Here is a 12,840-nt window from a genome sequence, read left to right as displayed (position 1 = left end):
GCTGGCCGGGCCTGGGACCCTCAAGCCTGCAAGCCACACTCCGCGGGCAGCGGGACCGAGGCTCAGGGAGCTCCGCCTGCCCGGTGGCCGGCCGCGAGCAGGAGCCCCAACCGCTCGCAACCCGGCCCGGTCACTCAGCACTTCCGGGGCGGGGAAGCCAGCCGCTTCCGCTTGCGGGAAAGGACCTCGAGCTCTTCCCGGAAGGAGTCTGGCTGGGGCGGGGGCGGGGCTCCTGGGTCCCGGGGGCGGGGTCTGGCGGGGCGGGGGCGGGGCCGCGGCGGCGCGCTCGAGCGCTATTCCAGTCGCCTCAGCTGCGTTCCAGAGGCCGGGGCAACGCCGGCCTGAGGGAAGATGGCGGCGCCCATGTGGCGAGCAGCACTGGGCGGAAGTCGGAGGTGGCGGGGCTTCAGCACGTCGGGTGAGGGGTCTCGGGGTGTGGTGCCCATTAAGCCGGAGCCCTGGGACTCGAGCCTGCGCCCGCCCGGCCTCCGGGGGGCCGGGCCGCAGCCGGCCTGAGACGTCCCGCTGTCTGCCCGCAGCCGCGCTGAGCCGCCGGACCCCGCCTCTGGGGCCGATGCCCAACGAGGACATCGACGTGAGCAACCTGGAGCGGCTGGAGAAGTACCGCAGCTTCGACCGCTACCGGCGCCGAGCGGAGCAGGAGGCACGGGCCCCGCACTGGTGGCGGACCTACCGGGAGCATTTCGGGGTGGAGTCAGGTGCGGGCCTCGGGGCCCCGCCGGCGGCCTCCGGGAGCCCGGGGGGAGGGGCCAGCCTGCTCCCTGTCGGCGGCTTTGTCCCACCGGGATTTTTCACACCCGTTGGTCCCTTGCTTGGAAAAGTCCCTCCCCCACTATTAGAGTTCCACTTGAGATATTTCTGCGAAGATCTTGACCGCCCCCATTCCGAGTCAGCGCCGCCCCGTGCTCCTGGAACACCCGGCGGGGAGCCCTGCCGCCCCGCAGCGCACTTTACTTTCGCTGCCTGCCTCCCAGGGGGCGAGCCCCCTGAGGACGGGCCCTGCCGTCTTAAGCATCACTGGGGCCTTGCCCCCGCGTGGGGTGCAGTGCTCTGCGGAAAGAAATGGAAGGGCCCGGGCAGGGTGGCTGGGGAACGCGGCCCCTGAGCAACTTACCAGTGCGCCCTTTTGGAAAGCCTTTCCCAGGCAGTGTTTCTGGTGGTTAAGGGCTTGGGCGGGGAATCTCTACAGCCCTGCTTGAAACCCGGGTCGGCCTCTTAGGAGGGACTTCCCTGAGCTTCAGTTTCTTCAACTATAAAATCAAATAATTACGTCTAAGCCACAGAATTGCGAGTGTTAAAGGACACAGCCCATTGGAAATCCTAACCTAATCCACCCTTAAGAAGGGTTCAGTGTGTGTTAATTGTTATTGTCTAGTGTAAATGGGAAAAGGTGTTGGGTTAAAAGTTCTCTAGGGCCTTGCTACTCAAAGTGTGTCTTGGGACCAGCAGCACAGGCATTACCTAGGAGCTCCTTAGAAAAGCTGTTTTCATGCCCTGGCTGGTATAGCTCAGCTAGAGCATCATCCTGTACAGGGAAAAGCCTTGGGTTCAATTCCCAGTCGTGGCACATGCCCAGGTTTGGGGTTCAATCCCGGGTCGGGGCACAACCAATCCATGTTCCTTTCCATCTTCCCCTCCCCGTTTCTCCCCCCCCTTCCTCTGTCCCCCACTTGCCTCTAAAATCAATAAAAAGTATTTCTCGGGTGAGAATTTTTAAAAAAGAAAAAAGAAATTCCGTTTCAGGCCCCACTCTGACCTGCTGAATCAGAATCCGAATTTTAACAATTTCCCAGGAGACTTGTATGGCTTGTTCATTAAAATAAGAAGTGCTTCTTTTGTTTTATTTTGTTTTTTTTCTTGTTAATCCCCACCCGTGGATATTTTTTCCATTGGTTTTTTAGAGAGTGGAAAGGAGGGGAAGAGACAGAGAAAAACATGGATATGAGAGAGAGACATCGATTGGTTGCCTCCTGCACTCGCTGTGACAGGCTGAGGTTCGAACCTGCAACCCAGGTACCTGCCCTTGACCGGGAATCTAACCCAAGATCCTTCAGTGCGTGGGCTGACACTAACCACTGAGTACACTGGCCAGGGCAAGAAGTGCTTTTTTAAGTCCTTTTAGCTTCAGCTAGCCTGCTGAGGACACAGGTGTGTATCTGTGGCTGGCTGTGAACAGGCTTGAAGGTGATCCCAACCATAATTGGGAGACATGTGCCTCTATTTCCCTTGACCTAGTTCTAGACAGACAGGGTAACTAGAAAGTGCAGTCTCAAACTTATCCATTCTGCTTAGCAACTGGACCCTGTTCAGGTCTGTGAAGCAGACTACACGGTATGTATTAGTTTTGTGAATTAAAGGGAAAGCTTTAGCAACAGATCTTGGGCAAGTGAGAGGACTAGATAGGGACAGGTGGCTTTACCAAGAATTGATCCCACTTCCTCTAACACATCTTCCCTCCCTAGATCCCAAAGACAAGATTGACATTGGGCTGCCTCCACCCAAGGTCTGTCGGACCCAACAGCTACTGGAGCGGAAACAGGTCCTCCGGGAGTTGAGGGCCAATGTGGAGGAGGAGCGGGCTGCCCGCCTCCGCACAGGTAAGCCTCCCAGGGGAGAGGGCCCTGGCATGTCCTTGCCCCCACCCTGGTTCCCAAATGGCATCATTCCTTCCCAGCGTGCATTCCACTGGAGGCTGTGCAGGCTGAATGGGAGAGGACCTCTGGCCCCTACCACAAGCAGCGTCTGGCGGAGTACTATGGCCTCTACCGAGACCTGTTCCATGGTGCCACCTTCGTGCCCCGAGTTCCCCTGCACGTGGCCTACACCGTGGGTGAGGATGACTTGATGCCTGTGTACTACGGCAATGAGGTCACTCCAATGGAGGTAACTGCTGGTTGTGCCCCTTCTTGCCCTGTGTGCACAGACATGTCCCACTGCAGGACCACAGGGCCACACATGCAGAGCCACAGACAATTCCTTTTTTTAAAAAAATTGATTTTTAGAGAGAGAGAAGCATCAGTGTGATAGCGTATCATTGATCAGCCACCTCCCGCATGCGCCCACCCCCACCACCAAGGATGGAGCCTGCAACCCAGGCCTGTACCCTGACCAGGAATCAAACCTTGATCTCTTGGATCATAGGTCAGTGCTCAACTGCTGAGCCATGCTAGCTGGGCAACAGTTCCTTTTTGAAAGTATTTTTGGAGGTGGTTTTTATGGTGGTTAAGGGCACAAGCGTGGCATCTACGTGGTTTGATCCAAAGTTTTATTGTTCAGTATCTCTTTGATATCCTAGTAAACACCATTATAATTACCAAAAAAGAAAAGAAAAGAAAAGCAGCTCCATCTTGGCTGGCCCACTGTATTCAGAGTGCCTTTCTCACCTGTTCATTGACATGTGGGCCTTCTGTGGTTCAGCTCTTGGGATAGGCAACTCTGCATGGTTCCTTCTATAAGTTTCTCTTTGCTGGCCTGCCTCTAGAGGGGCTGTCAAGGGTGTTTGGATCAGAGTGGGCTCTCCCTTCTCCAGGGCTCCCTCAGACTCCTGCTCTCCAGAAAGAAGGTCTGTTTATAACAGCTTGTCTGTTCCTGGTAGGGGTGACGGCTCCTTCTTTTTTTCCCTATCAGGCTGCCCAGGCACCACAGGTGACCTATGAGGCAGAGGAGGGCTCCATGTGGACACTGCTACTAACCAACTTGGGTAGGTGTCTAGGGTACACGGGGCCTCTCATCCTCACCACCCATGAGCCAGGGCCCTGGGGGGCTGAGGGAAGGGCCCGGTGGAGAGCTCCAGCCCCAGCTCCTTTCATGGGCCTCAGTCGGTGGTCTGTTTATGTGCAGATGGACACCTGCTAGAGCCAGATGCCGAGTATGTCCACTGGCTGGTGTGAGTACCTGGGGCAGGGCAGTGGGTCAGAGTGGGTCAGGCATGTGGGGAGGCCCTGGCATCCTGGGAAGAGCTACACTCAGCCTTGGCTCCACCGTGGATTAACAATGGGAGTTTGGGTTAACCTCCCTCCCCTGGAGGTAGCCCCTCACCTCTGCTTCCTGAGAGTGTCAGGGGCCTTATGATCCAGTGGCTGAAGACAGGTACAGAAGAAAAGCAGGCAGCGGACCTCGGCTGCTGCTACAGGCCTCCTGGTCTCCCTGAACTCATTTCATCACCTGTAAATCTAGGATGGTGCCTCACATTCCTTAACCACCCTGAGGGGCTCTGTAACAACCAGATGGGAGAGGGACCATGAAAGGCCTCTGGCAGCTGTGATATGCTCAGGTTGGCCTGCCTTTTTTTTTCTCAGTTGCTTTTGGCTCTGAGCACCAGGCCAGGGGACAGAAGTCAAGCAGGTGACTGCAGCTTTGGGACTTCTGGGTAATCGAGGCCAGTGATTGGGAGGTGGTTTCTGTCATTTTTATTCAACTGCAGTTGCCAACCTGTGCAGCAGGACCCTCTGGGGCTATCTTTCAAGGCGGGTGCAGTGGCCATCCCCGTGCCAGGTTGGGCAGAAACTGACAAAGCCCAGAGCTTTGGGAAATGGAGAGAAAAGCAGCTCAGGTGTCATAGTCTCCAGCCTGCATGGCTGTGGCAGCCCCACCGGCTCCCCAGGGCGTAGCAAACAAGCTGCTTGGCTTTGCTCTCACCCTGACTGTCTCTGGGACCCTAGCCCTCTGCCTCTGAGCCCCTGAGGTTCACAGAGCTCCACCTCCTACTCAGTCATAAAGTAAACATCCTTTTAGCGTCTGTGTCCCCTGGAATTGTTTCAGCCTCTAGTGAGTACATGGTGGGGATGCTCCTGCTGCCACCTCTGTCCAGTGGCAATTAACGGATTACTCTTCCTCCTACCAGAACCAACATCCCTGGCAACAGGGTGGCCGAAGGACAGGAGACGTGTCCCTACCTGCCCCCTTTCCCTGCCCGGGGCTCTGGCTTCCACCGCTTTGCCTTCCTGCTCTTCAAGCAGGAGAAGCCAATCGACTTCTCTGGGGATACTCGGCCCTCACCCTGGTAATCGACACCCCACACACATGCCCCCACACCTCCTACCCCAGCCTCAGGCCAGCTTCCCAGCAGTGGTCAGTCTTGCTCAGTCCTCTTTGCCTCTCTCTTAACTCATGACCTTAGGCTGGCAGACAGTAGTTGTGCTAGGCAGGCCCTAAGGGGCTCCTCAGGATTGCCTGTGGGGCGGGGGTGGGCTGTGGGTTCTAGTATCCCTTCCCCACTCTCACATTCCCCCGTCTTCCAGCTACCAGCTTGCCCAGCGGACCTTCCACACTTTCGATTTCTACAAGAAACACCAGGAAGCCATGACTCCAGCTGGCCTGGCCTTCTTCCAGTGCCGCTGGGACGACTCGGTCACCCACACCTTCCACCAGCTTTTAGGTAGGAGCACAGTGGGCTGGAGGAGGGGAGGTGGCTGGTCTGAGCCCACAGACCTCTCCCAACCTGACCAGTAGGTCTCCCTGGTTACAGGGAGTCAGCCATTCCTCAGGTGGGCTGGCTGGGTAGCCCCAGCCTGGGGACAAGACAGGGGCTCAGGCCAGCCACAGTTGCCATCCACATCCTCACTCTTCCTGCAGACATGCGGGAGCCCGTGTTCGAGTTTGTGCGGCCACCCCCTTACCACCCCAAGCAGAAACGCTTCCCCCACCGGCAGCCCCTTCGCTACCTGGACCGGTACAGAGACAGTCATGAACCCACCTATGGCATCTACTAAGTGGCCAGACTGCCACCCACCTCAGAGGGTGGGCTGGACCTCTCAGGCCACTCTATCAGGCTCTGCAGGAAGTTAACCATAAACACACAGGTCCCTGGGGCCAAGCTGTGGGGTTTGGGGCCCTGTCTGAGGCAGCCCCTCTGTTGCCCTCCCAGCAGGCCCAGGGCCTAGGCGTGAAGAGGCTCTCTCCAGGGGTGGTGGCAGGGGTGGTGCATGAATAAAGATGATTTCTGCTATAGCTGGTCTAGGTCTGTGTTCTGGGAGCAGCCAGACCCACCCCCCCCACCGTGGAGTTGTATTGCTTCATGGGTGGAAAGAGGGCTGCTCCCCACCCCAGGGGGTAACCCCCCACATCTGCCTCCTATGGGTGTCAGAGGCTCTGCGATCCAGTGGCTGAAGACAGGTCCAGAAGAAAAGCAGGCCTCTGGAAAGAGATGTGCCCATTGAGCGTTGGCCCCTAACTGGCTGTAGGGTGCAGGCTCCTGCCCTCTCAGGCTTCAGATCTTAGGCACACACAGCCCTGCTTGGGCCTAGGAAGCCCCTGCACCCTCCCTGGTTGTTAGGGTATTTCTAACCTCTAAAGAAAGACTGTAGCCAAGCAGGAGATCTGTGCATCTTTTCCAGAACGGGCAACTTCGCCTATTTACAACACACAAGACAGTGCTGCTTTGTGTTGTAAAGCAGAGGGCCCACACGGGGTTCCCAGTGCAGTTGAAGAGTGCTTTCGGTTTCCATTAAAGGGGGTATTGAAAAAAACCACTGGACTGGTCTGTCTCTTGGTGACCACAAATATCCACTTCACTGTTGACACCCTGACTTGGCAAATGCCTGAAGCTCAGCTCAAGGAAAAAGTGCAGCAGGGTCCCCGGGTCAGAAGAGAGCACTTACGGAGTACTAGCTGTGAGCCCCTGCGCTTACGCGGGGCGGGCACTGTCTCATTTAATCGCGGAAACCCCTGGGAGGGAGGTGGTGGTGGTAGGTTTTCAGGTGATGGCCTTCAGCCCGGAGGAGACCGGAGGCTCTTTGGGGGTCTTGTCTCTTGAGGCTCGGGCCAGATCCCCTGCTCAGGAGCTGCTGAACTGAGAACCTAGGGAAGCAGCATGGAGGTCCCAGGGTCAGGGCCAGAGAGAACCGGACCCCAACTCCCAGCTTGGGGTGGCAGGAGGCCGGCAGGAGTGGCTCTGAGCCTAGACGAGTGGGGAGGCCATGGGGAGTCGCAGGGCTGGACTGGGTGCGCTGCCGGGAGCCGCGGCTGGGGTGGGTCCTCTGAGAAGGACTGTCACCCGCTTCTCCCAAGGCGGGACCTAGCTCCTCCCCGCCGCCCCGCAGGGCTTCCGGCCCCTTTAAGAGTCCCGGCTCTCCGGGGGTGTGGCTCCCGCCGCCGCCGCCATGGCCTCGCAGCTGCTGGAGGACAGGCTGACCTGCGCCATCTGCCTGGGGCTCTACCAGGACCCGGTGACGCTGCCCTGCGGCCACAACTTCTGCCGGGCCTGCGTCCGGGACTGGTGGAGGCGCTGCGACCAGGAGTGCCCCGCGTGCCGCGAGCCCGTCCCCGGCCGCGCCGAGCTGCGCCGCAACGTCGCGCTCAGCGACGTGCTCGAGGTGGTGCGCGCCGAGCCCGCCCCGGGCGCCGGCCCCGACCCCCGCCCCGCCCCCCGCCCGGACCCCGGCGCGCGCTGCCCCCGGCACGGGCGGCCGCTCGAGCTCTTCTGCCGCACCGACGGCCGCTGCGTGTGCAGCGCGTGCACCGTGGGCGAGTGTCGCCACCACGAGCGGGCGCTGCTGGACGCTGAGCGCCGGGAGCGCGAGGTGACTCGCCGGGGTGCCCCGCTCTGCTCCCCCGCGCGCGGGCAGCCTCAGCCGGAGGCGGCTTCGGGGTACTTCTCTTCCAAGGTGGTGGTGGTCAGGCAACAGATGCTTGGAAGAGAGGCTTCGGAGCTGCGGGCAGGGAGGCCAGGGTGAGGTTAGGGTGATAGCTGCGGTGGAGCGAGGCCGGGAGCTCTGCGGGTGAGGGGTGGAGCCCAGAGCCCGCGTGCTGGACGGCAGCCCCCGCGACTGCCCAGGTCGCGGAGTAAGGCCCGGGCGATGCTGCTGTTGGTGGCGCGAAGACTGGGCGCTAAGCAGGAGAGTTTGCAGTGGGCCAGCAGATGACAGCAACAAAGGGGGCGGGGGGGGGGGGGGCAGGTGGTACAACCCGAAGGCACGTGCTCAGTGGAGACTGGGAGGGGAAGTGATGGGGGGGCGGGGATTGTCCTCTGGGGAGAGTCAGATGAACTGGGACAGTACAGGGGCCTGGACAAAGGCGGAGCATTGGACTTAGGAAGATGTGATGACTTTGGCCAAACTATCAGCTTCGCCCACCCGTTTACTCGTCTGGAAGTGGGGTTAACACCCGTCCTTACCTTGGAGTGTTGCTGGGAGGAAAGGAAGCAAGGCAGGCTCTTGGCCAGGTGCAGGGACCCGAATCCTGGGAGCGGGAGTTTTTCCTGCTCCAGGAGACTACATTTTGATCCAGAAGGGGCACAACCAAATAGGAGTGCCCTCTTCTCGTGCCCAAAGCTGGGGCTCAGCACTGTCCCGGCATTTGGAAGAGCCCATCTTGTGTGTGCGCTGCACTGCCTACTCATCAAACAGCTCTGGAGCTCTGGACCATCACCCCTTCCCTGAAAAGCGAAGGATTGCTCCCATTTATTGTCTAGGGGTATCGGGGAGTTACAGCCCAGAGAGAGTGGGTGCTCTGCCCCAAGTTGCTCAGACTGCAAGAGGGACTGGAAGTCAGGTCTCCAGCCCAAGGCTTCCACTCTGCACATGCATAGCCCTGTTCCAGGTGGGGAAGGGGCTTTGTCTAGGCCTCCCTGGGACTCTGACCCGCATCTTTTGGGGCTCAGACCTAGGCTGGTGCTCTGTGTGCTGGCCCACTGGTCAGCCTCATCTGGGGCAGCATGAGGAGGGGGGACTTCACAACCAATCCTCGCCCCCTCTTGTCACTCATCCCCTGTCCCCTGGTGGACAACACAGGCTCAGCTGAGAGCCATGCTGGAGATCAACCGGCAGCAGGCCTCCCAGGCTGAGAGCCAGCTACAGGAGCTGAAGCAGCGAAGCAGCCAGATCCAGGTACCAGCCTGCCTGTCCCCTCCCACCACTTCATGTTGTTTTTCAGGCAGCCACTAGCTGGTCCCTGGGACACTGGGCAGTAGGTGTGAGCTACCTTGAAAATGCTTCCTGGCATCAGGGAGTGAGGGGCTGAACAGGGTAAAGAGGTTCCAGGGATCCTAGCTCCCCATAGCCGCACCCCTCAGCTCAGTGGGCAGGTGTGGCCCTGGCCACCCTAGGCTCCTCCTATACCCACCCAGAGCTCAGCCTGCACCCTGGCTTCTGTGGTCTCTGGCAAGTTCAGCCGCCTGCTGCAAGCCCTGGAGATGCGTCGGTTCCAGGCACTGAGGGACATCGAGGTGGGCAAAACACAGGCACTGGCACAGGCCCAGGAGGAGGAACGGCGACTACAGGGCCACCTGGAGGCCATGGCTCACTTTGACCACAGGATCTGCGATCTCCTGAAGCAGTTGGATGACCGAACTTTCCTTCAGGTACCAGGGCAAAGGGCAGCAGGTTGGGGTCCAGCATGCCTGCCCCTTGCACCCAAGCTTACTGCAACTGTTCCTGGGACTCAGGCATCACAGCACCTGGCGCCCCTGGGGCCTCTCGGGCCGCTGACCCCTCCACTGTGGAATGAAGATCAGCAGCTGGGGGGCCTGAAGGAGTTTCTGAGCCAGCTTTCTGTCGTCCTCCTGGACAAGGAGGACCCCCACGGGGCACCAGCTGAGGCTGCTGACTTGGGTCCTATAGGTAAGGCTGACCCCAGATCTCTCTACCCCTCTGGGCCCAGCTGTCCCTCCCACTAGGTGTGGGAGTGGAGTTAGGGCCCAGCTCCCCATGAGCTCCCCTCCCATCACTCCCCTAACACTGCTTTGTCCCCCAGAGGCCCCAGGTGCCCTGGCAGTGGTCCCAAGCCCGGTTTGTCCGCTGAGGAGGAAACTCTGGCAGAGTAAGGAGGCCCAGCATATGTGTGTGTACCTGTATGTGTGTGAAAGTGCATTGTGCACACGTGTGGATACGTCTGTGTTTGTGTGCACTTGTGAGTATGTGTGTATGTGGCACGTGCTCTGACTATACTGTCCATGCCCTTCCCTGGGTCTGGCCTCACCCCCCTACATGCCTGTCGCAGGGTGCACACCTCTTACACATGGAGCCAGAGTAGTGTTTAAGGGGATTCCAGGCACACAGATTTGGGATCAATCACGATTCTTCCACTACTGTCCAGTTAGTTACTTTTCTGGGCCTCAGTCTTCTCATCTGTGAAATGGGGCTAACAGAAGATTCCACTCAGAGGTTCCCGCCAGGATTGAATGCTCACTCAGCTTGCAGTGAGCCAGGCAGGCTCATGCTCCGTCGATGGAGCTTCGGTCGTCATCTCTCCCCTCTGGGGACAGGAGGGTGGACATGCACAGGCACCCTGTCCACTCACCTTCAGTCCATCTTTCCCACAGATTATCGCAATCTAACCTTCGACCCAGAGAGTGCCAACCGCCACCTTTACCTGTCTCGGCAGGACCAGCAGGTAGAGCACCGGCGAGAGCCCCGGGGCCTGGCTGAGCCAGGCAGCTTCGAGCTCTGGCAGGTTCAGTGTACCCAGAGCTTCAAGTCTGGGCGGCACTACTGGGAGGTGCACACATCTAATCACTTGGTGACACTGGGCGTTGCCTACCCGGACCTGACACGGCACAAGGTGGGGCCCTACACAGACAACATCGGCCGCGGGCCCAACTCGTGGGGGCTCTGTGTTCAGGAGGATAGCGCCCAGGCCTGGCACAATGGGGAAGTCCAGCGCCTCCCAGGGGTGCCAGGGAAACTCCTGGGCATGGACTTGGACCTGGCCTCTGGTTGCCTTACCTTCTACAGCCTGGAGCCCAAGACCCAGCGCCTGCACACCTTCCATTCCATCTTCACCCGGCCCCTCTACCCTGTCTTCTGGCTCCTGGAGGGTAGGACACTGACCCTATGCCATCGACCTGGGGCCAAGCTCCCTTCAGGGCTCCAGGAAGAGGCCTCAGGGCTCAGCTGAGTAAGGCACAGGATGGAACTCCAGGCTGGGAGCAGGTGCCACCATCTTGTGTGCCCAAGAGTTGCCCCAGCTCCTGGCCTGGGGACCCGAGGCCACAGCTATAATGGGACCAGCTGTTGGCCAGCAGACTGACTTGGGACCAGGTTGGTCCACTTGAGGGGATGGGGGGGACCCGCCCAAACTGAAGTTTACTTTTCTAACCTCTTTGAAGGAGCTGGGACTAGGAATGGAGTAAAATGGGAGGCCCCTGCCCCAGGCAGAGCCCAGTTCTAGAGCCCAGTTATAACTATATGTATATCCAAGATGAATATTTTTGAGCAGGGAGCTTTGTACAAGCCATATTTATTTCTTTGTATGTACATGAGCTAAAGTGGAATTGCTCAACAGAAAAACAGTGAGCATTTGAAGATTTTATTTTCATACAAAAGACCAAAATGAAGCCCCCTTGAGTCAAGTCACTTGCCTCCCTCACTTCTCTCTGCCCACTGTCCCCACATCACATCAGCAGAGTTGTGGCTGCGCCTCGGCCGTCATCCCTACCCCACGTGGGGATTATGTGCACTGAGACGCATTAGTGCCAGCACAGCGCTAGGTCCTTCTGCTTGGGAACATGCTCCCATAAACATCCCTGCACATGTCTTTGCTTGTGTTTCTGGCTGTGGGGCTGCTGGGTCATAGGACAGCTGTGACTTTGTTACTGGAACCGTCCCACTTCTTGATCTGGGTGGTGATTACAAGGGTGTTTGCTGTATTTTATTTTTTAAATACGTCTTTATTGATTTCAGAGATAGGAAGTGAAAGAGAGGGACAGAAACAATGATGAGAGAGTCATTGATCGGCTGCCTCCTGCACACCCCCCGCTGGGGATCGAGCCCAGAGCCCGGGTGTGTGCCCTGACTGGGAATGGAACCATGATCTCCTGGTTCATAGGTTATTGCTAAACCGCTGAGCCACGCTGGCCAGGCAAGGGTGTTTGCTTTATAACTTCTTATACTGTACATATAGGTTTTATATACTCGTGTAAATATTTCACAATTAAAGTTTTCTTAGGCCCTGGCTGGGTAGCTCAGTTGGTTAGAGCATTATGCCAAGGTTCTGGGTTCTGTCTCCGGTCAGGGCACATATAAAAATCAACCAATGAATGCATAAATGAGTGGAGCAGCAAATTGGTGTTTCTCTCCCCCTCTCTCTCTTGTTCTTAAAAAGAAGTTTTTCTAGAAGATAACATGTGCAAAAACACATACTCCAAAAAATACAAAATAATTTTTTATTTGTTAGAAATGTATCTCCCTCCCACATTGATATCTGGCCTTGGTCGCTGCGATGGTTGCAGACCCCATCTTGTGGCCTTGGTCCTCAGTGGCACGGCTCCCTGGTGAAGGACAAGGTCAGGCCTCTGACTGGTGCAGCCTGCGCAAGGAGCTCCCAATAAGATCCCTAAGGTGGGGAGTTCCCCAAACTCAGAAAGGGGGGTTTCTAACACTGGGCAGCCTGACAGAGTAACAGAGCAGTCAGGACCTCAGTGAACCGCCAAGTGGAGGCCCCGCGGGGTAGGAAGCAGGACTGGGCTGGCCACACGGCCGTCACTGCTGGCTGCCTCAGTGCAGATTCCAGCCATACCCTCCTGACCCCAACGCCCCAACACACGTGTCCAACAGGCTGAGCCCACACTCTGGAAGGGACAGAGAAAAGAAGACTGGCTCCGTTTCTATGCCCACGGTAGGAAGCGTTTGGGGCCATTTATTCTATGAATTTACTTTTTTATCAGCTTGTTGGTCCTTTCCACATTGTTCTGTGGGAGTGTTCTGTATCGTGACTATTAACCTTTATGTCGTTGATGGGATGCTACTGTCATTTCTATAGTGTGCAGTAGAACAGTGCTTCTCCGGGTGTGGGGACAAACATTTACAAATCTCTCAGAAAGCTCCTTCAAATTCAATTCGCTCAGTCCACCTGATTCTGACAGGAAAGTGCATTGGTGTAGGG

The 12,840-nt window shown here is 57.7% G+C and overlaps 2 protein-coding genes across 3 annotated transcripts; both read left to right on the top strand.

The window, feature by feature from the left end:
• Positions 1–318: 318 nt before the first annotated feature.
• MRPL38 (mitochondrial ribosomal protein L38) lies at positions 319–6,628 on the top strand. Its single transcript, XM_016212463.2, has 9 exons — positions 319–418; positions 540–719; positions 2,484–2,618; positions 2,696–2,904; positions 3,649–3,721; positions 3,862–3,907; positions 4,865–5,023; positions 5,262–5,398; positions 5,596–6,628. The coding sequence occupies exons 1-9, from the start codon at positions 352–354 to the stop codon at positions 5,730–5,732; spliced, it is 1,143 nt and encodes a 380-aa protein (XP_016067949.1). The 5' UTR covers positions 319–351; the 3' UTR covers positions 5,733–6,628.
• Positions 6,629–7,121: 493 nt separating this feature from the next.
• Positions 7,122–11,293, top strand: TRIM65 (tripartite motif containing 65). 2 transcript variants are annotated; one of them, XM_087826357.1, is made up of 6 exons: positions 7,122–7,541; positions 8,751–8,846; positions 9,086–9,319; positions 9,404–9,578; positions 9,712–9,777; positions 10,280–11,293. In XM_087826357.1, exons 1-6 carry the CDS (start codon positions 7,122–7,124, stop codon positions 10,852–10,854), a joined length of 1,566 nt encoding a protein of 521 aa, XP_087682483.1. In that variant the 3' UTR covers positions 10,855–11,293. The 2 variants fall into 2 exon arrangements, with proteins under 2 accessions (XP_087682483.1, XP_087682484.1); XM_087826358.1 differs by lacking the exon at positions 9,712–9,777.
• The last annotated feature ends 1,547 nt before the right edge of the window (positions 11,294–12,840 follow it).

Source organism: Miniopterus natalensis, chromosome 17 (genome assembly GCF_054644295.1).
Source record: "Miniopterus natalensis isolate mMinNat1 chromosome 17, mMinNat1.hap1, whole genome shotgun sequence".
Lineage (NCBI taxonomy): Eukaryota > Metazoa > Chordata > Mammalia > Chiroptera > Miniopteridae > Miniopterus > Miniopterus natalensis.
Note: the sequence above shows the minus strand (reverse complement) of the source record. Positions and strands in the feature narration are given on the sequence as shown.

What these genes read in the sequence shown, in the direction of transcription:
- MRPL38 (XM_016212463.2), top strand. Translation starts at nt 352, where the DNA reads ATGGCGGCGCCCATGTGGCGAGCAGCACTGGGCGGAAGTCGGAGGTGG. An exon ending in GCGGGGCTTCAGCACGTCGG is followed by an intron (nt 419 to 539) that starts GTGAGGGGTCTC and finishes GTCTGCCCGCAG; the next exon opens with CCGCGCTGAGCCGCCGGACC. An exon ending in GAGTATGTCCACTGGCTGGT is followed by an intron (nt 3,908 to 4,864) that starts GTGAGTACCTGG and finishes TCCTCCTACCAG; the next exon opens with AACCAACATCCCTGGCAACA.
- TRIM65 (XM_087826357.1), top strand. Translation starts at nt 7,122, where the DNA reads ATGGCCTCGCAGCTGCTGGAGGACAGGCTGACCTGCGCCATCTGCCTG. An exon ending in AGCGAAGCAGCCAGATCCAG is followed by an intron (nt 8,847 to 9,085) that starts GTACCAGCCTGC and finishes ATACCCACCCAG; the next exon opens with AGCTCAGCCTGCACCCTGGC. An exon ending in GAGGAGGAAACTCTGGCAGA is followed by an intron (nt 9,778 to 10,279) that starts GTAAGGAGGCCC and finishes TCTTTCCCACAG; the next exon opens with ATTATCGCAATCTAACCTTC.